At 46.4% G+C, this 25,183-nt stretch overlaps 1 protein-coding gene across 1 annotated transcript in view; it reads left to right on the top strand.

The window, feature by feature from the left end:
• Window positions 1-21,746: 21,746 nt before the first annotated feature.
• The window catches only part of LOC148518849 (alpha-2-macroglobulin-like), a 177,233-nt gene continuing 173,796 nt past the window's right edge, over window positions 21,747-25,183 (top strand). Inside the window, exon 1 of the mRNA XM_088476972.1 lies at window positions 21,747-21,923. Coding sequence (XP_088333098.1) covers window positions 21,768-21,923 — 156 coding nt within the window. The 5' untranslated portion in view covers window positions 21,747-21,767. The remainder of the gene's footprint in view (window positions 21,924-25,183) is intronic.

Here is a 25,183-nt window from a genome sequence, read left to right as displayed (position 1 = left end):
TCAAAGTCCATAGGGGCTGGCTGTGTTGTGCTGTGCTGCTGTTGTTAATAGGGGCTGTGTCCACTACTTCAAAGTCCATAGGGGCTGGCTGGACTGTGTTGTGCAGTCAGTTGTCCATAGGGGCTGTGTCCACTCCAAAGTCCTGTGCAGTGTCCCAGTCCTAAAGAGGTGCTGTAGTGTTGTCCAGGGGGTGCTCTGTCCATCAGGGGTGCTCCCCCCAAGTGCTAAAAAAATAATATATTTTCTGTGTTTGTGAATTGTGTGCGCAGTAGCCGCACGTGCATCAACAAAGTAGTGCCAAGCGTGCGCCTGTGTCATAAGTAAAGGGCCGGCTGGCTTGACCGTTAAAGGGTGCTGTAACCCCCGAAAGTACACTCCAGTCCAAACCAAAAAAAAATTATTTTCTGTGTTTGTGAATTGTGTGCGCAGTAGCCGCACGTGCATCAACAAAGTAGTGCCAAGCGTGCGCCTGTGTCATAAGTAAAGGGCCGGCTGGCTTGACCGTTAAAGGGCTCTGTAACCCCCAAAGTACACTCCAAACCAAAAAAATATATATTTTCTGTGTTTGTGACTTGTGTGCACTGTGGCTGCACGTGCATCAACAAAGGAGCAGCGCCAAGCGTGCGCCTGTGTCCCATAAGTAAAGAGCCGGCTGGCTCATTTCTTAAAGGGTGGTGTAACCCACAAAGTGCACTACTCTCCAGCAAAAATAAAAAAATATTTTCTGTGTTTGTGTGCGCTTTAGCCGCACGTATATATATCAATATAACATAAATGGAGGACCAAACTTTCTCTGATAAAAATAAAATAGGGAAAGATCAAGAACCACTTCCTCCTAGTGCTGTTGCTGCTGCTGGGAGTTGTTCATCATCCCAGAGAGGAAGTAGGAACATCACTACTTTTACTAAACAATTGACCCTCCAACAGTCCCTAGCGATGAGGATGAAGTACGACAGCAGTCATCCTGAAGCAAAACGTATAACTGAGGCCTTGACTGCTATGTTGGTGTTAGACGTGCGTCCGGTATCCGACATTAGTGCAGTGGGATTTAGACAATTGATGGAGGTAGTGTGTCCTCGGTTCCAAATCCCGTCTAGATTCCACCTGCATCCTCAAAGCAGCAGCGACAAGCGTGCGTCTGTCTGTTAAAGGGTGGTGACACCCTCAAAGTGTGCTACACAAACAATAAAAATATTCTTCTTTTTTTTTCGGTCTTTGTGAAATGTGTGGGCTGTAGCCGCACCTGCATCCTTAAAGCAGCAGCGACAAGCGTGCATCTGTCTGTTAAAGGGTTGTGTAACCCTCAAAGTGCGCTCCACAAACAATAAAAATATTCTTTTTTTTTTTTCTGTCTTTGTGAATTGTGTGGGCTGTAGCCGCACTTGCATCCTCAAAGCAGCAGCGACAAGCGTGCGTCTGTCTGTTAAAGGATTACATCGGTGACAGTATCCAAGTAGGCATGTCAGACAGTCCATACCTGTACTGGCAGGAAAAAGAAGCAATTTGGAGGTCCCTGTACAAACTGGCTCTAGGCCCAAGGACAATTCCATCTTGCACCTCTTTTTTTTCTTTGCATTATGTACAGTTTGGGGCCTAGTTTTTCAATGCCATCCTGTCTGCCACTGCAGTTTCACGCCTAGATGGGTCACGTGTTTGTGCCGCCCACTCGTGTCGCTTAGCATAGTCATCCAGCTACCTCGGTGCAACCTTTTGGACATAAAAACACTATTGTGAGGTGTGAGGTATTCAGAATAGACTGGAAATGAGTGGAAATTAAGGTTATTGAGGTTAATAATAGCATAGGAGCAGAAAAACCTACAAATTCTGTGATTTTAGCTGTTTTTATGCTTTTTTTCAAAAAAATACAGATCCAAAACACAAAACCCAGAACCCAAAACACGGAAGGGTGGTTTTGGCAAAACCAATCCAGATCCAAAACACGAAGAAAGACCCAGATCCAAAACCAAAACACAAAACACGAAAAGTGGCCGGTGCACACCCCTAGAAATAAGTAGTCCTGTCAAATTTTGGGTACCTGAAAATAGGTTCTAGCATATTTTAATGTCTGTAAAGTGAAGTTTTAATAAAAGTGAAATTTCTCACTCAAACATGCACCTGCAATCCCAAAAACATTTGACCCCTTCTTAGAGCACCCCTGGAACTTTGTGCTTTTTCACCCCCAAAATGAAAGTACTTTTATGGGGTGTTCTTCAGTTTTTTCCAGGAATTTTTTGACACAGTTATTCTTTGGGGGGCTGTTCCAAGGGTTCTGAGAGGTTTCCCCACCTTTGCACCCCAAAATTAAAATTTTGCACTTCTTTTCTCCTGCTATTCAGAGGCAAATCTTTTTTGCCTATTAGATTGCATTGACTTTCCGCGTATGCAAAACCCGGCTGGAATTGAGTACGCAGATAAGTTTCCACCACGCAAAAACCCCCGATCCGCGATACTTTTCTGCAGATCTCAGCTTTTCGCGTCTAATCGCCCTAAATCAGATATAGATACAGTAACTTGGATTTCTATTTCTGATGTTTTTATTTTACAGGTACAAATACTGTAGTGTAGCAGTAAACCTGCAATCACAGCAAATAGAACAATGCAAACAATGGGCCTGATTCAGACCTGCTCGCTATGAGCGATTGTTTGCCATCTGTGCATGTGTAAAAGCCATTGATGACTTCAGCAAGGGTGGCAGTGGTGGATGGGGGAGGTACAGTTGATGGAGGTTGTGCCCTACCCACATCAAACTACATCCTCTGATCCTAGACATGTCCTTTAAAAAAGGAAATGACACATTAGTTTTTGGACTTTACACATAAAGAGACAGATACAGACGGGTGTATGCAGGTCCGGATTAAGGACTGTGGGGGCCCCCTGGGCAACAAATGTGTGGGGGACCCCATTGATAAACGTTGTGTATGTATATATAAATATATATATAGACCATCGCGACCATCGGGGCTTACGCCGAGACCCTAAGGTAGGGTCTCGTCAACCTTAAGCCCCAGGGAGTTTCCTGCTCTGTTTGAGCAGGAAGCTCCCCACTGACATCACTGATGATTTCAGTGGGGCCGCCCCCAAACGGAAAGTGTTCCGGCAGGAATGCCTCTGTTTGGCCGGGCACGCCCCCGGCCCGCCCAGCAAACGGAGTGAGTTGTCACTCAACATCAACAGCTCACCCCGTCTGCTACGAGACCCCTAACGATGGATCACCCGTCGTTAGCCGGGTCTCGCGCATGCACACGATGGAGCCGGCTCTGTCGTGCGCATGCGCACTGGAGCAACATTGACCCGGTTGCGAGCTCATACAGCTAACGACCGGGTCTGAATAAGCTCCAGAGTGGGGGGGGGCCCTGGATGACCACCCCTGTTGCCCTCCCTATAATCCGGCCCTGGGTGTATGCAAATATGTACCAGACACAGCATGTGGGTTAGTTGGCCAGATGTATTATGCCAGATGTATTAAATTGGCATTGGCCAATAACCCCCATTCTAAGGTCACCAAGAGCTGGATTTCTCTATTGGTTAAAACCAAGATGTCAGGGAGGGGACCCCTTGGCCCATTTAGGTGTCGCATCCGGGAATTGACTTGTGTCCGTAGTCGGCTGCAAACGTCACTCCATCTAATATTGTAGATATGACAAATTATTCTTTAAAACATCTAGCTATGTTATAAAATATATATAGAACATTGGGATCCAAATATATATTTGCATATATAAATATATATATATATATATATAAAATTAGGGGTGAGCGGGTTCGGATTTCTGAAATCCGAACCCCCCCGAGTCCCCCCGATCCGAGTCGTATCCGAGTCAGGCTCGACTTTTCCCACCTGACTCGGATCTGAAATCGAGGCAAAACGTCATCATCCCGCCTTCCGGATCTCACGGGTTTTGGATTCTATAAAAGGTACCCGCGTCTGTGCCATTTTCTCACTCGGCTGTGGACAGTGAAGTGGGAGTGTGGGAGTTCGGGCTGGCTGGGCTGTGTAGTGTAGTGTAGTGTAGTGTTGTGCTGTGCTGCGCTGTGCTGCTGTTGTCCATAGGGGCTGTGTCCACTCCTCCAAAGTCCATAGGGGCTGGCTGTGTTGTGCTGTGCTGTGTTACGTTCTGGGTTATTTGTGGACCCGGGGTGGTAGCAGGAGCGATCACAGAAGCAGATTTGTAAATAAAACTAGGATTTTAATAAGTGCTCGAGTGGACATATAATGTGGCAGTAAATAAAAGTCCAGGAAAATATAAATGTGCACAAGAGTTCTGTGGTGGGAGCAAAAGGGTTAATGTCCAGGTAGAAACAATTAGAGCAGTCCAGGTGTGCAGGTAGTGAAGCTGAAAATAAACAAGCCAGGTTTGCAGATAGTGAACTGAAGTGCAGGATGTCAGCAGGCTCAGGCACTCAGGTATGGGCAAGGGTGATGGAGGTAGCGGGGTAGTCCAGTGGGAACTAGGAGCTGACAGGCAGACTGGCAGACAGCGGATTCACAGGAACAGGAAAGCACAGAGAACTCCCTCTCAGCTAGGCTGAGATACACGTTGCACTGGCAAAGAAGGAAGGCACTGACCCTTCCTAAATACCCCATGCCGTGCTGTTACTGGCCGGAGGATTGGCCACCAGGATTGGCCAGCTGCATCACATGGCCAGAAGGCAATATGGCGGCGCCCATGCCAAATGGAACGGAGACGCTGCCAGGCCTTACCAGCGCAGAGTGACAACAGGCCCGCACAACAACGCGCGCAGCCAAAGCCCCCCGCCAGACACCAGCTCCGCCACCAGACAGCCCGCGCCACAATGACCTCACAGGTAACACTCGCCTAGCGCCATGCTGAAATACCCTGGCCGTGACAGTACCCCCCCCCTTTTGGGGTGGCCTCAGGACACTCACCAGGCTTCTCCGGATGGGCAGAATGGAATCTCCTGATGAGCGTGGGAGTGTGGACATCACGAGCATCGGTCCAGCAACGTTCCTCTGGACCGTAACCTTTCCAGTCCAGCAAATACTGTAGATGACCTCTGCGTAGACGAGAGTCCAAGATCTGGGCGACCTCAAACTCAACTCCTCTCTCCGTCTGGACTCGAGGAGAAGCAGGTAGAGCACTATGGAATTTATTCAGGACCAGGGGCTTCAATAAGGAAATATGGAAGGAATTAGGGATTTTTAGGTATGGGGGTAACTGTAGACGATAGGCCACTGGATTAATGACTTCCGTTATGGAGAAGGGACCGATGAAGCGTGGTGCAAATTTCATAGACGGAACTCTCAGATGAAGATTCCGGGGGGATAACCAGACCTGGCTTCCAACTTGCATGCGTGGAACTATTCTACGCTTCTTATCGGCCTGGTTCTTATAGCGAGAGGATGCCTTCAACAAATCAGACTGTACTTGAGTCCAGATGGCAGCAAAATTCCGCACCGTGTCCTCCACGGCCGGAACATCGAAAACAGGCAGGCTTAGAAATTCGGGAACACGAGGATGAAGGCCATATACAACCTGAAATGGCGTTTGGTTAGTTGACGAGTGGTAGGATGCATTATGTGCAAACTCAGCCCACGGCAGCAAGGCAGCCCAATTGTCCTGGGAAGATGACATAAAAATTCTCAAGAAAGTCTCTAGATCTTGATTAACTCTCTCGGTGGAGCCGTTGCTTTGCGGATGGTAGGCCGTGGAAAAGTTTAACTTCACTTGAAGAACAGAACACAAAGCCCTCCAGAATTTTGCAGTAAACTGCACACCACGGTCAGAGACAATTTCAGCAGGAAGGCCATGTAGACGAAATATGTGTTGGACAAACAACTGTGCCAGGTCAGGGGCAGAAGGTAACTTCTTCAACGGTATATAGTGGACCATCTTTGAAATTGGTCTATTACAACCCAGATAGTGTTGAAACCTTGAGAGACTGGCAGGTCTGTGACGAAATCCATGGAGAGATGCGTCCATGGACGTGATGGAGTAGGTAATGGAATCAACTCCCCAGCTGGAGCTTGTCATGATGATTTATGCTGGGCACAGGAGGAGCAGGAAGAGATGAACTCCATTATATCTGCCTTCATAGAAGGCCACCAATAGTGTCTTTTCAGGAACTCCAAGGTCTTCCGAGTGCCTGAGTGACCTGCGAAGCGAGAGGAATGTGCCCAAGTGAGAAGCTGCTTCCTTAATTCCGGGACCACAAATGATTTTCTCGTAGGAGGCTGAACTTGTAATGAGGCAAAAACTCTTGATTCCAAGACAGGGGTATTGCTTTGATTTTCAGATTGATCATCACAGAGGAGAAATCTCGATAGGGCATCAGCCTTCTGATTAAGTGCTCCAGACCGGAAGGTCAGGGTGAACTGAAATCTGGCAAAGAATATTGCCCAGCGGGCCAAACGAGGACTCACACATTGGAGGTTTTTGAGAAATAGGAGATTTCTATGGTCCGTAAATACAGTAAATGGAAACATGGCGCCTTCTAGCAAATATCTCCATTCCTTCAACGCCAACTTTACAGCTAGAAGTTCTTGCTCACCTATGGCATAGTTCCTTTTGGCAGGTGAGAATTTTTTAGAAAAGAACCCACAAGGATGGACTCGATTGTCCTCATAACGTTGAGACAAGACTGCTCCCACAGCTTCAGATGATGCGTCCACTTCCAACAAAAAAGGCCTGTCCAGATCTGGTTGTCGAAGAACTGGTGCTGAGATAAAGGCCTGTTTTAGAAGATGAAAGGAAGACTCTGCCTCAGGTGACCATTGGGCAGGATTAGCACCTTTGCGGGTCAAGGCTGTAATGGGAGCCAGCAGTGTAGAAAATCCCTTAATGAAGCGTCTATAATAATTGGCGAAGCCCAACAATCTCTGGATGGCCTTCAGTGTCTGAGGTCGGGTCCAATCCAGAATTGCTTGTACCTTCTTGGGGTCCATTTCTAAACTGGAGCCAGATATTACATAGCCGAGAAAAGGTACACTGGGCACTCCAAAGATGCACTTCTCCAGTTTGCAGTAAAGGTGGTTTTCTCTCAAACGGGTCAGGACCTCCTTAACATGTTCTTGATGTTTAGCCACAGAGGGTGAAAAAATCAGTATGTCATCCAGATAGACAGCAACCGAAACATATAACAGATCCCGGAAAATCTCATTAACGAAACTTTGAAAGACAGCAGGGGCGTTACATAATCCAAAAGGCATTACCAAATACTTGAAATGTCCATCTCTGGTATTAAAAGCGGTCTTCCATTCATCGCCAGCTCGGATACGAATGAGATTGTAAGCCCCTCTTAGATCTAATTTAGAAAAAATGACAGAGCCCTTGACCCTATCAAACAACACAGTAATCAGGGGAAGAGGGTATCAAATTTTTACAGTAATGTCATTAAGGCCTCGATAATCGATACATGGTCTTAGACCACCGTCCTTCTTGCCAACGAAGAAAAACCCAGCTCCGGCAGGTGAAGTAGAGGGGCGGATGAACCCCATTGCCAGGTTGTCCCGGATGTACTCGGTCATGGCTTGAGTCTCAGGCAAGGACAGCGGATAGGTACGACCACGAGGTGGCATCTTATCAGGTATCAATTCAATTGGACAGTCCCATTCCCTATGAGGGGGTAAGATATTTGCTTGTTGTTCAGAAAAAACGTCGGAAAACATCTGATATTCCTTGGGAATGGCAGAAGAAACTAATGAAACTGTCTTTCTCACAGGTCGAATTTTTGGAAGACAGGATTTCTGACAGTCCATACCCCATGACAGAATCTGCATAGAACTCCAATCAATCCTGGGATTATGTTTACGTAACCAGGATAGACCAAGAACAATTTCTTGAGAGGCCTCTGATATCATCAGGAATTTTAAGGACTCAGAATGAAGTGCCCCAATTCGGACCAATACAGGTTGAGTCTCTTTGGTGACTATCCCGTTAGTCAGAGGGCGTCCGTCTATCGAGGTCAGAGAGATAGCATGGTTGAGAGTCAAACAAGGTATCTGAAATTTATCAATGAAACTAGACGTTATGAAATTTCCGGCTGCTCCTGAGTCGATTAGAGCAGTAGCAAAGACAGGTTTGGGTTTAAGATCCAAGGCTAGGGTAATCGTGAAATCTTTAATTTTTGGAGACGGGTTCATAACTCCTAACTTGATGTCTCCAGGGTCAGTTAGGATTTGGCATTTCCCGGTTTACGGGGACAGGAGATCAGCAGGTGACCAGACTCTCCGCAGTACAGACAGAGGTTCTTTTGCATTCTTCTCTGACGTTCTTCTTTGGAGAGGTGTGTATGATTCACCTGCATAGGCTCCTCTTCAGTGGGAGAAGGAATGGGACGGGTAGAAATGGAGGGGGTAAATGACCTTTGCCGGTCAGTTCTGTTTTTTTCAGCCTGACGTTCCCTGAAGCGTAGGTCAACTTTGATACACAATGAAATCATGTCGTTCAGATTAGTAGGAAGCTCTCGAGTGACTAGATCATCCTTTAGTCGGTCTGACAACCCATGCCAGAAGGCCGAGGTGAGGGCTTCCTCATTCCATTTGAGCTCTGATGCTAAAATTTGAAATTGCATGGCATATTGACTGACAGGACGGACCCCTTGCTTCAGTGTCATGATGTTTGATGATGCTGATACAGTACGCCCCGGTTCATCGAAAATCCTCCTGAAGGATGACACAAAGCCTGCGTAATTATCCAGCAGTGGATCTGAGCGCTCCCAGAGTGGGGAAGCCCATTCCAAGGCCTGGCCGGATAGCAGAGAGACTATATAAGCCACTTTAGTTCTTGCAGTTGGAAAGTTGTCAGGCTGCAGGGTAAAATGTATGTCACACTGATTTAGGAATCCTCGGCAGAGTTTAGGATTGCCGTCAAATTTATTTGGTAAAGGAAGACGTAAGCGGGGAGATGATCTGCCTCCTGTATTCCCAGATGCTGATGCGGATGTAATTGCTGGTACTTCAGGGGTAGAAAAGGAAGTTTGCAAACTATCCTGTCGCTTGGACATCTCTTGCAGAAATTTAGCCATCTGATGCTGCATGTTTTCCAGATTTTCTAATCGACCAGAAATGCACCTGAACAAATCCACTCCTGACTCCTGATCCGTGGCCGGCTCCATGTGGCCAGTGCAAACTGTTACATTCTGGGTTATTTGTGGACCCGGGGTGGTAGCAGGAGCGATCACAGAAGCAGATTTGTAAATAAATCTAGGATTTTAATAAGTGCTCGAGTGGACATATAATGTGGCAGTAAATAAAAGTCCAGGAAAATATAAATGTGCACAAGAGTTCTGTGGTGGGAGCAAAAGGGTTAATGTCCAGGTAGAAACAATTAGAGCAGTCCAGGTGTGCAGGTAGTGAAGCTAAAAAGAAACAAGCCAGGTTTGCAGATAGTGAACTGAAGTGCAGGATGTCAGCAGGCTCAGGCACTCAGGTATGGGCAAGGGTGATGGAGGTAGCGGGGTAGTCCAGTGGGAACTAGGAGCTGACAGGCAGACTGGCAGACAGCGGATTCACAGGAACAGGAAAGCACAGAGAACTCCCTCTCAGCTAGGCTGAGATACACGTTGCACTGGCAAAGAAGGAAGGCACTGACCCTTCCTAAATACCCCATGCCGTGCTGTTACTGGCCGGAGGGAGCATGTGACTCACCAGGATTGGCCAGCTGCATCACATGGCCAGAAGGCAATATGGCGGCGCCCATGCCAAATGGAACGGAGACGCCGCCAGGCCTTACCAGCGCAGAGTGACAACAGGCCCGCACAACAACGCGCGCAGCCAAAGCCCCCCGCCAGACACCAGCTCCACCACCAGACAGCCCGCGCCACAATGACCTCACAGGTAACACTCGCCTAGCGCCATGCTGAAATACCCTGGCCGTGACATGCTGTTGTTGTCCATAGGGGCTGTGTCCACTCCTCCAAAGTCCATAGGGGCTGGCTGGGCTGTGTTGTGCAGTTTGTTGTCCATAGGGGCTGGCTGGGCTGTGTTGTGCAGTCAGTTGTTCATAGGGGCAGTGTCCACTCCTCCAAATTCCATAGGGGCTGGCTGTGTTGTGCTGTTGTTGTCCATAGGGGCTGTGTCCACTCCTCCAAAGTCCATAGGGGCTGGCTGGGCTGTGTTGTGCAGTTTGTTGTCTATAGGGGCTGGCTGGGCTGTGTTGTGCAGTGTCCCAGTCCTAAAGGGGTGCTGTAGTGTTGTCCAGGGGGTGCTCTGTCCATCAGGGGTGCTCCCCCCAAGTGCAAAAAAAAAATTTTTTTTTCTGTGTTTGTGAATTGTGGGCACAGTAGCCGCACGTGCATCAGCAAAGTAGCGCCAAGCGTGCGCCTGTGTCATAAGTAAAGGGTCGGCTGGCTTATCCGTTAAAGTGTGCTGTAACCCCTAAAGTGCACTCCAAAAAATATTTTTTTTTTCTGTGTTTGTGCATTGTGTGCGCAGTAGCCACACGTAGCTGCACGTGCATCAACAAAGTACCACCAAGCGTGCACCTGTGTCATAAGTAAAGGGCTGGCTGGCTTGTCCGTTAACGGGTGCTGTAACCCCCAAAGTGCACTCCAAAAAAATACTTTTTTTTCCGTGTTTGTGTATTGTGTGCACTGTCTGTCTGTTAAAGGGTGGTGTAACCCCCAAAGTGAACTCCAACAAAAATTTAAAAAAAATTATGTGTTTGTGAATTGTGTGCACTGTACGTGCATCCTCAAAGCAGCAGCGCCAAGCATGCGTCTGACTGTTAAAGGGTGGTGTAACCCCCAAAGTGCACTCCAACAAAAATAAAACATTTTCTTCTGTGTTTGTGAATTGCGTGCACTGTATGTGCATCCTCAAAGTAGCAGCGCTAAGCGTGCACTGTGTTTGTGAAGTTTGTGCACTGTACGTGTATCCTCAAAGCAGCAGCGCCAAGCGTGCGTCTGTCTGTTAAAGGGTGGTGTAACCCCCAAAGTGAACTCCAACAAAAATTTAAAAAAAATTCTGTTTGTGAGTTGTGTGCACTGTACGTGCATCCTCAAAGCAGCAGCGCCAAGCATGCGTCTGACTGTTAAAGGGTGGTGTAACCCCCAAAGTGCACTCCAACAAAAATAAAACATTTTTTTCTGTGTTTGTGAATTGTGTGCACTCTACGTGCATCCTCAAAGCAGCAGCGCCAAGCGTGCGTCTGTCTGTTAAAGGGTGGTGTAACCCCCAAAGTGCACTCCAACAAAAATTAAAAAAATCTTCCTTTCTGTGTTGTGAATTGTGTGCACTGTAGCTGCACGTGCATCAACAAAGGAGCAGCACCAAGTGCGCGCCTGTGTCCCATAAGTCTGTTAAAGGGTGGTGTAACCCCCAAAGTGCGCTCCACAAAAAATAAACAATTCTTCTTTTTTTTCTGTTTGTGTGCAAAATGTAGCTGCACGTGCATCAACACTACAGCAGCGCCAAGCGTGCGCCTGTGTCATAAGTCAAGGGCTGGTTTGGACATCTGGTCTGGACTGAAGGACGTGAAAACAATTTCAGACATGTCTACCGTCACTGCATATGATACTGTCACCACTGACAGAATGGTGGAGGATTACATTGGTGACAGCATCCAAGTAGGGATGTCCGACTCCATTGAGCCAGTTTGTGCAGGGACAGATTAATTTCCAGCTTGTTTTGTGGGGGCCCAAATGAACCAATCATTTCAGCCACAGTATTGTGTCGCAGACCCTGGCGCTGAAATGATTGATTTGTTAAAGTGTGCATGTCCTGTTTACAGAGCCATAACTAGACTTTTTGGCGCCCTGTGCCAGAAAGAGCATTGGTGCCCCCCTCATTTTTCAAAGGGACATAATGCAGCCAAATAAAGGCCATGGCTTCATGGGGAAGGGAAGAGATAGGGGAGGCCAGGAGATGCTGGGGATGAAATAAGAGGAGTCTACAAGCAAGAATGAAAATAAAATAAACAGACATTTGACAGGCCCAAACAGCGCCCCCTGACCTGTGGTGCCCTGTTCGATGGTACCGGTCGCACTACCCTAGCTACGGCCCTGCCTGTTTATACAACATAAGGGTTGGTGGCAACATATCCCAAGGACAATTCCATCTTGCACCTCTTTTTTTATTTGCATTATGTACTGTGTGGGGCCTAGTTTTTCAAACTGCCATCCTGTCTGCCACTGCAGTGTCACTCCTAGATGGGCCACGTGTTTGTGCCGCCCACTTGTGTCACTTAGCATAGTCATCCAGCTAGCTCGGTGCAACCTTTTGGACATAAAAACACTATTGTGAGGTGTGAGGTGTTCAGAATAGACTGGAAAAGAGTGGAAATTAAGGTTATTGAGGTTAATAATAGCATAGGAGCAGAAAAACCCACAAATTCTGTGATTTTAGCTGTTTTTATGCTTTTTAAAAAAAAAAATACAGATCCAAAACACAAAACCCAGAACCCAAAACACGCAAGGGTGGTTTTGGCAAAACCAATCCAGATCAAAAACACGAAGAAAGATCCAGATCCAAAACCAAAATACAAAACACGAAAAGTGGCCGGTGCACACCCCTAATACCCCTAATATATACACCCCTAATATAATTATATATATATTAATTATAAGGGCACAGTCGTGCCTTTATTTTAAAGCTGCATCTAAAAAAACGGATTTATCCATAGAGAATTCTGAAGTGGGGGGCATGGTGTTTAAGGGCTACACCTCAAAAGCTATATGAGGCACGGATCTGAAATTTGGTATTGCCAGGTAGAACTGTCACTGGGTACTGCATGCCAAATTTCAAGGCAAAAACATAAAAAATGAGGATTTGGGAGTAATCTAAAGCTCCAACTGTCACATTTTTCTGACATTCTCAATTAGGAACACTTTTCTGTTATAGTCTATGGGGATTTTTGGGAAGGCAAAACTCAGGGTAGGGGTGGAATTTAAAATTGGGGTTTGTTTTATTAGGTTGCTATTGTGCCAGGGTACTTGCTTTTTGGGTTCAGGTAAATTAGAAAGTTACAGTTTTTAAACTATTACCTCAAGAATGCGCCATTATAAAGATAGGACTTTTCAACTTGTTGCGCAGCCTCTGTAGGAGCCTCCAGCAGGTGTAGTCATAGTGGCTTCACTAAGGTGCAGCAAGATGGCCGTCATTTGCGGGCGATAGCGGGTGCTATATAGCAGGCAATGGTAGCAGCGGCAGGGACACAGATGCGGCGGTGGGGACATCAGCGGCGGCGGGGACATCAGCGGCGGTGGTGTCGGTTAAAGGCGGCATGTCGCGGTTGTAAGCGGTGGCGCGGGGGCACGGGTGGTGGTTGAGGTACGGGAGGCGCAGGTATTGGTGGTGGCGAAGGGTCCGGTGGCGGCGGAGGGTCCAGCGGTGGTGTGGGGGCGTTAGATCCAGTCCCCGCCAGCCATTCTGCCGAAAAAGGCAGCGGAGCCCATTTCAAAAATGGTGCTTCAGCCATTGGCGAAGAAGCCGAAGCCCTGGCAGGTGGAAGACGCTGAAGCCCGGGAAGGTTGGCGCCCACCAGGCAAAGATGCCATAAGTCCTAGTGGGTGGCAGCCATGAAAAACAACTGACTAAGGCTGTCGCCCACTAGGTGAAGACGTCGAAGCCCTGGCGGGTTGGTGCCTGCCAGGCGAAGACACCAGAAGTCCTAGTGGGAGGCAGCCACGAAAAACAGCTAACAGAGCCTGCCGCCCACTAGGTGAAGATACCGAAGCCCTGGTGGCTTGGCGCCCGCCAGGTGAAGATGCCAGAAGTCCTAGTGGGCAGGAGCCATGAAAAAGAGCTGACACAGGCTGCTGCCCACTAGGTGAAGATGTCGAAGAACTGGCGGGTTGGTGCCCACCAGGCGGATACGCCGAAGGCCTGGCAGGTTGGTGCCCACCAGGCTAATATGCCAAAGCCCTGGCAGGTTGGCATCCGCCAGGCAAAGACGCCAAAGCCCTGAAGCCCAGGCAGGTTGGCGCCTGCCAGGCGAAGAGACCTAAGCCCTGGGGTGGTGGTGGCCACGTAAAAGAGTTTAAAGGACGCCGTCCCCCAGGTGAAGACCTGTAAAATAAAATATTACAATATTAAAGTGTGTTGTGTTATTTTAATATTTTTTTTTTACAGGTGGACTACAGGTGGCAGTGGGCCCTAATGCCCAGCATGCTGGTAGTCTGTGTTCTCTCATCCGTACTAATCTGTCTTTCTCCATCGCCATGCACCACCCTGCATCCGTGACACTCTGTTTCCTTGTGCACCACTGCCTTCCCCTAAGCCATGCCGCTTTGTCTTTCTTTCCTCTGTGGCACTCCTTCCTCCTCCCTCTGCACCACTCTGTCCCCCCCAACTGTGCAAGTCTGTCTCCTCCACCCACATGCACTACTCTGTCTTCCTACCCATCCACACTAATCTGTCTTCCCCAATACCTACTGTTGTGCGTTCTCCTATTTGTGCTAGTCTGTATTCCCTTATCAGCACCAATCTGTCTTTCTACCCCCCCCCCCTGTGCTGCTTAACCTTCCCTCCTCTACACGCCTTTGTGTCTCACCCATCCACGCTGCTGTGTCTCCTCCCCGCATCCACACCACTTTTATCCCATCTGCACAGCTCTATTTTCTGCTTTGACCTCAGTTGCATAGACTGCATGTGTGTATTCCAATGAGTACACAATTCTGTGAATTAGCAGCTGCAGGCTTAAATGCATTGATCAATCCATGAACCAAAACCCCATTATTTATTTATACATTATTGTGAGTGATTTAACAATGGTGAGTGCTGAGTTTTCTGATTTTATTTATTTAAGCAATGTGGTCACAAGCCACTTGCACCTCATGCCTTGGAATGGCGAGTGCAGGTCTGCACCCCAAATCTGGGAGTGGCGAGTGAAGTGGATTTCTGAATTTATATATATATATATATATATATATATAATATCTCCACAGTAGTAAATAAGGTGCACTCACCAGGGACTTTTTCAAAAGATATAAAGGCTTATTTATTTCTTACTGCATAGTACAAGTCGTCACAAGTCGACATTTTGGATAGCGAGGGTAACCTTCTTGAGGACAGACTCCCCAAACCATCAAGAAAGGCCCATGCTACATTGTGTGAAGCCTCCCTATATACCCCCATGCATAATTGCTAGCCACACGCCCCGCCAAGTGGGTTGAAACCAATCCTCATCAAAATACATAATAACAGACCAGCCTACCAATTGGTTAACCTTAAAGAGGCATCCCAGCGCTATCGGGACTTCATAGCAATCCATCAAAAGTGTAAAAACATGTTTTTACACTACAAACAGCTAAATCGCTGCAAAAATCACGGCACTTCCGGTTTGCATAAAGCCTTGAAAAAGGCTTTATGTGCCGAAACGGCCCGTTGGGATGGCCAGGCATCACTTTCTGACCTTCTCTCAGAAGTTCCTTGTGATGGATGAGTATCAATCACTCTCTTGTCTATGATGACTCCATGATGGCTTTTTAGCTTTTTGCTGTATTACATTAAATTAGTTTTATTGTTGAATATTCTAAACTGGTGGTGTGCAGGTTCCTTAAGTTTACACTGTCTGGATAACTTTTGGTTTTGTTGCTGGATTTATTACTGCCGGGCACCCACTAAACAGACTCTCATAAGTGTGTGTGACCTGATATCTGGATATATATAGATATAGATATCGATATCGATATCTATATATAGATATAAGAGTGTATGTGTTTTAAAATTAGGCATGTCTTAAAAAAAGAAAACAGTAAGCAGATCAAAGGTGCAATTATTCAATGATTGCATACGTATAATGAGTAATCAAAAATGGCACATCGAAAGATCAGATGCGAACACACGACTCTGGCAAGTGATCGCGATGGGCTTGCAGGGTGACGGCTACTTCCATCGATCTCCGGGATAAAGTGATCGCATGCCGGCACAGGTGATGGTGTTGCGTAGTCCGGTGGGTGTGTTTCAGTCGGGGTGAGTGCTCTTTATTCTTGTGTTGTTCTTTGTGAGCGCTCACTCGTTTTGCATATTTTCGCTCCTAGCGGCTGTGTGAGATCGCGGCTTAGCGTCCGGGTCTGAATCGCCCCCAATGTTCATGAGAAATATTTGAGTTCATGTCAGTCAGTACATAACAGGATTTGTACATGAGTATTGGTGTAAGCGAACCTTTAATTGAAACTAATATAGCAACAATACAGGAATACTGTGACCACTTCAATAAACCTTTAGAAGGCCTGTATTCAATTATAGACTTTCCGCCGGTTTTTAAAGTATCTACATATTCAATTCCAGGACGATTTTGTGTAAGCGGAAAGTCAATGCATTGTAATACTGTAGGCAGAAAAGTATCTCCTATGAATAGCAGGAGAAAAAAAGTGCAAAATCGTTATTTTGGGGTGCAAACATGGGGAAACGACTCATAACCCTTGGGACAGCCCCCCAATGGACAAATCAACAAAAAAAATTAAAAAATCCTCAGAACACCCCAAAAAAGTACTTTCGTTTTGGTGGCGAAAAAGTAAAAAGTGGGGGGACAAGCATAAAACTAGTGATATAGACTGCTTGAGGTGCTGTAAGGAGGGGCCAAGGGTTTTGGGATTGCAGGTGCATGTATGAGGTCATATTTTAACATTTTTTAAAAGTTCACTTTAGAGACATAAAAATATGCTAACTCCCATTTTCAAGTACCCCAAATTTTGCTAAGACGCTAATAACAAGCAATTTAAACTACTTAAGTACCCCAAACACTTTTATTAGGGCTATTAGGACACATCTACATTGATTCCCTAGGTTAGTGCAACTTTTTTTGGGGGGTACAGACTGATTTCCCCACTTTTGACAGTACTTTCCGCCTGTTCTGCATTTGCTGCTTTCCATTTTCGCCTGTTTAGGAGAAAAGCAGGGATGCGCACGAAAAGTTTCCGCCTCTGAAACAGGTGAAGGAGGCGGAAAGTCGGACAGGCGAAACTTTTCTGACTTTTCGTCTCTAATTGAATACGGGCCTAACTGAGTAATGCTCAAAAATAAATGGTAACATGTAAACAGTTTTGTAAACATGCATTTAAATTAGAGATGAGCGGATCCGGATTTACTTGGTTCTTTTCGCCTCTTTACCGCAAGGTCGGATTAGTTCGGATTTATTTTATTGGCTATCCAAAACACGTGATAGCCGATAGCCAATTAAATGCCGTTTTGAGATCCGAGTAAATCCGAACCCGCTCATCTCTAATTTAAATACAACTTATCAGTCTAAATATTACTACCATAAACAAGTTAACTAGTTCTCTACCAAGTACTATTCCCAACCCAATATCCCCAATAACTAAAGTTCAATAATATAGCTCAGTCTCTGTCTTCCTGCGGGTAGTGAAGTGGGCCATTCTTACGTTGGTGCACAAAGTTAAGGAACTGAATGCTGCTTCCTGTGGTACTTTGTTTTATTGCACACAATGTACAACTCTGTCTCACAGTGGAGAATTGTTCATTGGAGTGGACTCTAAGGAGTTTAATTTTAAGTCTCTAGTTTAACTGTTCCACTTGCTTAATAACTTCAATATTTCACACGGGAGCATTGGACTGGGTGCTAGCATATTGCATTGTGCAGAAATTATGCAGTATAGTTTCAATTACATCACCCCACTTCTATACGGCTCTGTCACTCTTTGAGACGAAAACAGCTCCAGGCATCCACTTTGCCTGCTTCCTTGTCTCATTGGCTGTAGAGCATCATAGGGCCTGGAGCAGGATGGCTGGTTCCACTGGACTTTTAAATTAGGAGGTCCCGCTGATTGCGACATCTGTCCGATAACAATGTTGATCCTCCCTGGTTTGACTTCAGAGGACTTTTCCTGCTGCTGCTCCCATCTTTCTCCTCTCTAACTCTCTTGCCAACTGCCCACTCCCAACTGTCTGGTAGTGGTACCTGCCAGGGCCCTGGGCTTATCGGTAGCCCATGCATGGTGATTGAGATGCTTCGCCAGCACGTGGGCACCCAGAGTCTCTTCCTGCTGCTTTCACTGACACCAATGCTGAATTTAAGTGAAATATGTAACACGGGGCATTCTAATAATTCAGTTCAGACCATATTCACAGAGTAATGCTACATACAATGAAGGAATGCTGAAAATAGATTTCATATATTTGACAAATAAAAGGGGTACCCACAATAAGGTATAGTCACACTTAGTTAAGGGTATTACAGATTGTTGTTTATAATAGTAGACACCAGCGGAATCCAGATTAGGCAGGCAGCCTTAGTACTTAACCAAGTATAATATAGGTGTATTATTATTATTATTATCCTTTATTTATACGGTGCCACAAGTGCTCCGCAGCGCCTTACATAGTACATAGAACTAATAAGTGAACAAGAAACAAGTAACTTACAGTACATTACAGTGCAGGACAAGGACACGATTTATATACAGTACATTGCTGCAATAGCATTAGGTGCCCTTATGGGTAGTAAGGAGTAGAAGAAAATGTAAAGAGAAGCATATGTGGGAAGAGGTCCCTGCTCGTGAGAGCTTACATTCTAAAGGGGAGGGGCAGACAGACAGGCGGGACACAGAAGGGAAAGATAGCGAAGGAAAAGAGCATGAAATGGGTTAGGATGAGAGCTGGAAGGCTTTGATGAAGTAGTGGGTCTTGAGAGCCCATATGAAGATTTGTAGAGAGGTGGAGAGACTGATAGGGAGAGGGAGAGCGTTCCAAAGGTAGGGAGCAGCACGGGCAAAATCTTGGATGCGGGAGTGGGAGGAAGTAATCAGTTGGCAAGAGAAGCGGCATGCATTTGTTGAGCGAAGTGGGCAGGCAGGAGTGTAAAGGGAGAGAAGGTCAGAAATGTATGTGGGAGAGGATTTGGTGAGGGCTTTGTAGGCGAGTGTAAGAACCTTGAATTGGCATCTGAAGGGGAAGGGGAGCCAGTGTAGGGCTTGAGAGGGGAAGCAGATGTAGAACGTCTGGAGAGAAAGAAGAAACGAGCAGCAGCATTGAGGACCACTTGTAGTGGAGAGAGGTGAGAGACTAGGAGGCCAGCTAGGAGAAGGTTACAGTAGTAAAATATGGAGATGACCAGCGAGTGGATTAGGGTTTTAGTGGCATTCTGGGTGAGGAAGAGTCTAATTTTGGAGATATTTTTTAGGCGGAAACGGCAGGACTGTGAGAGGTGCTGAATGTGTGGTTTAAAGGAGAGGGAGGAGTCTAGGATAACTCCAAGACAGCACAATTTGGAGCTAGAGGAGATAGTTGTGCCATCAATAGATAATTACATTTTGGGAAGTGAGGTAGTGGAAGAAGGTGGGAAGATGATTAGACATGTTAAGTTTAAGAAAGCGCAGGGACATCCATGAAGAGACAGCAGAGAGACAGTTGGAGATACGGGTAAGAAGCAAAGGGGAGAGCTCAGGGGTGGAAAGGTAAATTTGAGTATCATCAGCATAGAGATAATATTGGAGGTCAAAAGCGTTTATGAGTTCACCTAAAGAGGACGTATATAAGGAGAAAAGGAGAGGTCCAAGAACAGAACCTTGGGGAACTCCCACTGTTCTGTGTACTGTTTACTGTTTTCTGTGTACACAGAATCTGTGGGGCTAAGTAGAACACATGCATGTTCCACCTTGGCACTCTAACACAGACTCGAGATGGCACTGTGCATGCACAAAAGACCAAACGGTGGCCATCTTGCTAAAGGAGAATTTTGAGGAGCTTTCAAGGAGACAGCGCAGTAGTACACTCCATATTTATTTTAAACAGGATGAAATGCCGTGACACAGAGCTCACACAGTCTGAATATACAATATACAGTAGGTTCTCAGAGGTTGGCGCTTATAGTCCGCAAGGATTAAAGAGGATTTTCTTCTTGTGGACTATGGACCTCATTCAGACCCGCTAGCTAGATGCGTTTGCTCACTCGATGCGTATGCAAATTTGGGAAGGCAGGCGATCGCACGCCAAGGCATTAGCATGCCCACTATGTTTTGGCGTGCAATTGCATTGTGTATGCAGATGCCCACCAGCCAGTCTTAAGATGCCCACATGCTCACGTCATCTCCAAGAAGTGTATGCAACCATCGGTACATCGGGTACCATCAGATGCGATCGCAGCGCTTGTGGTTGACCATACCCTACCGCAAGCACTGCAAGTGTACTATAACGCTGTCTCTAAATTATGCACACCTCTGAAACAGCATTGAGATGCTCAGGCATGCCTGCGTTCGCACCTCCACTCCCCCGTTTCTAGCGACCAGCCCCTGTCACCACCCACAAATGGCTTCTCCTGTCACTCACTCTGCTGGGCAGTCTATGTGCAGTGATTGAACGCTTCCCTATCTCTCGCACTGGTTCGCAGATGCGCACAATGTGAAATCGGCTGGCTATGAGCAAACGCATCCTAGCGAGTGGGTCTGAATCAGGTCCTAAGAGCACCAACCTCTGAGATCCTAAATTGCATACTCGGACTTTGTATCCTTGGTTGTTAGGTGACACCTTTGGTTTTTGTTGAAGTAGGAGGCCTTTGGGTTGTGCAGTACAGTGTGTTTTCACCTTTGTATATTGTTGACAGAGCTCACATAGTTCAATGCAATGACATACAGCAAGGCTTAATGGTGTCCATACAACCTGCAATTCTAGTTGACTGTATATTATACTGTAGATCTAATTGGCTGCAAGATAAATTAGGCCCAAATAAATACTGATTCAGTTTAGGATCTAAGGGCCTGATTCAGACCCGGTCGTGCGCATGCGCGAGAACCGGCTAGCGACGGGCACTCCGTCGCTCCGGGTCTCGCAACGAGGGGGCGAGCTGTCGATGTTGAGTGACAGCTCACCCCCTTTGGTGGGCGGGCTGGGGGGGGTGGCTGCCCAACGGAGGCGTTCCCATGAGAACACCTGCCGTTTGGGGGCAGCCCCACTGACATCACGAGTGATGTCAGTGGAGAGATTCTGGCTCTATTAGAGCCGAAATCTCTCTGGGGCTTGCAGCCATGAGACCCTACCACAAGGGTCTTGTCGCAAGCCCGATGGTATCGATGGTCTTGACCATCGCGACCATCATTATGGCTGCTCGCTGTAGCTGTGGGTGGTCACACACAGCTATGCGAGCGGCCAGGAGGCCGTTCTAAAAAAAAAAAACCCGGCCCTGATTCAGAGCGAACGCTCTGTCAGAACGACCGGGTCTGAATCAGGCCCTAAGTGTGGCTCAGGTTTGTCAGAAACTATTAGGATCTAACCATGTGTGCTCTGACTGCACCAATACATTGCATAATACAGATGTTCAACCCAAAGGTCTGCCAATCTCTCCCATTTAGATACACGAGAGTGGTCACATTGCACATGGATTCAGTACTTGGATCAACAGCCACATTTAGTTGTGTATAAATCTATACATAGTGGAGCTGTATCAAGCCTTGGTGAGAGATAAAGTGTAGAAATGCCCAATGTAATCAATCAGCTTCTAACGGCTAGGTACACAGTATAGAATTTTGTCCAATATAGACCGATTCAGACCAATTCAGGCTGACCAAAATTATCTCAATGTATTCCATACAATATGCATTGGCCGAGGTCCATATACACTGCATTTTCTGAATTATCCTAAAAAAACTACTTGAACGACATAACGTGTACCAACGACCCAATATCTGTCAGGTCAGTCTAAAAATTGTATAGTGTGTACCTAGAAGCTGATCTCTCCACATTATCTCTTTCCAAAGCTTGATATATTTCCTCTTTGGTGAAAATTGAAAGTATACTGTAATTGTAACATGCAGGAATCATTCCTCACCTATGGAGCTTGTTGCTGCTTTTGTCTAATACAATTTTTTTTTTTTCATTTCTACTCAGGCACTATGCTGTCATCTTCCCTTCAGAGATGATCCCAAAGCAATCAGAACTTGTTTGCCTACACCTGGATAGAATACAGGAAGAATGCAGAGTGCGGTTATCCTTACACATGGCGACAAGTAACATAACACTTATAGACAAAAAATTCCAGGCAAACTCTTTTTTCAGCTGTATCCCATTCCAGGTAACACCACCAAAGCAAAAACCATGTCAGATGGAATCTAGTTACTTTTACTAAATGTATTTACACTATTTTCTTAAATTCATGTGCATGGAATGCCAATGGCATTAGGCAGGGCCGAAACTAGGATATCTGTCACCCAGTGCAAGGCAGCAATTTTGCGCCCCCTCCCTTCCTGTACCTGGATTTTGTCCTTGCTCCTCCATAAGGCGGTGCACTACTCAGACATCCCTGGCATAGTGACTTACAATATTCCACACACTGTTATGCCTATTACCAAAGTGCCACTTCCATATTTGCCCGACACCATTTTATGCCCCACAGTAAGGTTTCTAATTACTTTAAAATTACCTGCTCATTGTCAGGAGTTTTATGCTCGTTGCCAGGGGGTTCCATGCTCGTTGCCAGGGGGTTTCATGCTCGTTGGTAGGGGGTATCATGCTCGTTGCCAGGGGTTACATGTTCATTGCTATGGGGTTTATGCTCGTTGCCATGGGGTTTATGCTCATTGCCATGGGGTTTATGCTCATTGCCATGGAGTTTATGCTCGTTGCCAGGGGGTTTCATGGGAGAAGATGCAGTTTTCAGCATATCCTCTCGGCACTTGCGCTGGCCTAACAGACACTAGAGTCCAGTAGGACTAGCCGTACGCATGGACTCTGCTGAAAATGGCCAACCAAAAATGGCCGCCGCCAAGGAGGAGACAGACACTAGAGGACCAGTTTTCTGAATCTGCAGCCCCCAAGCCACCATGAGTGAGCCCTTTTTCACCCCCTGCATTCCGACACCCGGTGCACGTGCACCTCTAGCCCCCCCTTGTTGCGGCCCTGCATTAGGAAGTGATATAAAGACATTTTATATATATATATATATGTATCTATATATATATATATATATATATATATATAAACCCCCAGCTACAGGATAGGTATGTGACTATATACAGATCTTTCAGCATTACAGATCTCAGGGTGATTGAACCTTCAGCTGTTTTTCTGTGGTGTAAATTACATTGTGGTAGCTATTTTAGATAGATTTTTGTTTATATTTTACTTCAATTATATTTGTGAAATAGAAGATGATGAAAGATACAGTGGTTCTTTAAAGTTTTTCTATATTTCTGCTGAAATTTGATCTAAAACTACCTCAGATTTTCACACATGTCCTAAAAGAGATAAAGAGAACCTAATCAAACAAATGAGACGAAAAAAATTAAACATGCTAATTTTTTTATTGAGGAAATGATCCAACATCCCATATCTCTGAGTGGCAAAAATATGTGAATCTTTAAGCTGGATACACACGTAAAGATTTTCTGTCCAACCATCCAACTAGTTGATTGGTTGGAATGAAAACCTTGTAAGGTATTGGGGGTATCCACTAAGCGATTTAAACAAGCGATTGCACGATAACGATGTCGTTATCGTGCAATCGCTTGCAAATCGCGCATGCATCGTGCATGCATCGGGGATGTTTGGACGGAAGCGACCCGCGATGCGCGTGCCCGCAGGTCGCTTCCGACATCCGACATCGCCCGTACATGCAGGTCAACCTGACGATCTCGTTAGGTTCTGCATGTGCGGGGATGAGTGAACGTTCAGTCTAGGCACATCACTAGCTATACAAATGACAGCACGATTGCAATGTCGCAATCGTGCTGTCATTGTATATCGCTAAGTGGATACCCCCCATAAGGGAGTAACTGATGATCCGCAAGTTGTTCCTAAATGCCAGAAAACAGATGAAAATGGTCGTTCAGACAAGTTTCTTAAATGTTTGATCTAAACAATTTGTTCAAACAACAGTTTTTGTCCATTTTCCGGCATTGGGAGCAAGTTGCTGAGCATCAGTTACTTCCATACCTTTCCAGATTTTCATTCCAACTAATCAACTAGTTGGATAGTTGGACAGAAAATTTTTACGTGTGTACCCAGCTTTAGGCTTAGCAGATATTTTGAAGGTGAAATTAGAGTCAGGTATTTTTAATTTATGAGATGACAATCAGGTGTGAGTGGACGACCTGTCTTTTTAAAAGAACAGGGATCTATCAAAGGGCCTGATTCAGAGGCGCTCGCTGTTTGCGAGCGCTCGCTCTGAATCAGGATGGGTTGTTTTTTTTTTTCGGCCTCCAGGCTGCTCGCTAAGCTGTGGGTCACCACCTACAGCTTTTGCGGGTGGCCTGGCGATGGTAGCGATTATCGCGACCATCGGGCTTGTGCGGAGACCCTTGTGGTAGGGTCTCAGCTCTCGCAAGCCCGAGTGGACTTCCTGCTCTAATAGAGTGATGTCAGTAGGGCCGCCCACAAACGCCAGGTGTTCCTAAGGGAACGCCTGCGTTTGTGCAGCCACCCCCCCTCCTCACCTACAAAACGGGGCAAGCTGTCAATCAACATCGACAGTCACCCCGTTTTGTAGCGAGACCCATTGCTACGGAGCTGCCGTCGCAGTACGGGTCTCGCGCATACGCACGCTGGTGGTGGCGCATGCGCAGTCGGGGACCATCAACCCGCTTGTGAGCACTGTGTGATCGCGAGCGGGTCTGAATCAGGCCCAAAGTCTGATGTTCATAACACCTGCTTGTGGAAGTGTATCATGCCACCAACAAAGGAGATCTCTGAGGACCTCAGGAGAAGAGTTGTTGATGCTCATCAGGCTGGAAAAGATTGCAGAACCATCTCTAAAGAGTTTGGACTTCACCAATCAACAGTCAGACAGATTGTGTACAAATGAAGGAAATTCGAGATCATGCCAAGATCATGGCATCTAATAGTTTGCAAAGTCACCAAGGAACCCAAAGTAACCTCTAAGCAATTGAAGGCCTTTCTCACATTAGCTAATGTTAATGTTCATGATTCCACCATCAGGAGGACAGTGAACAACAATGGTTTGCGTGGCAGGATTACAAGGAGAAAGCCGCTGCTCTCCAAAAAGAACTTTACTGCCCATCTGCAGTTTGCTAAAGATCACCTGGACAAGCCAGGTGATCTTTAGGAACAATGGGCCTGATTCAGAGCCACTCGTAAGCGGCAGTTCGTTCGCTCCGAGCGATGTTTGCCCAACTGCGCATGCGTACGGATCGTTATACGCATGCGCGAACCAGTCAGTGCGGTCGAAATTCATGTGCTCGCAAAATAGCGAATGCCTGCTAATTTGAGTGACAGAATGAGGAGTATGTGGGTGGTAACAGGGGAAGGTGCTTGAAAACGGGGAGTGAAGATCCGATCGCAGGCGTGCTTAAAGGTCAAAACGGGCGTTTTAAGGGA

This window comes from Taudactylus pleione, unplaced genomic scaffold (assembly GCF_031769625.1).
Source record: "Taudactylus pleione unplaced genomic scaffold, aTauple2 ptg000198l, whole genome shotgun sequence".
NCBI classification, from domain to species: domain Eukaryota; kingdom Metazoa; phylum Chordata; class Amphibia; order Anura; family Myobatrachidae; genus Taudactylus; species Taudactylus pleione.
This window is presented reverse-complemented; position numbering and strand designations above follow the sequence as displayed.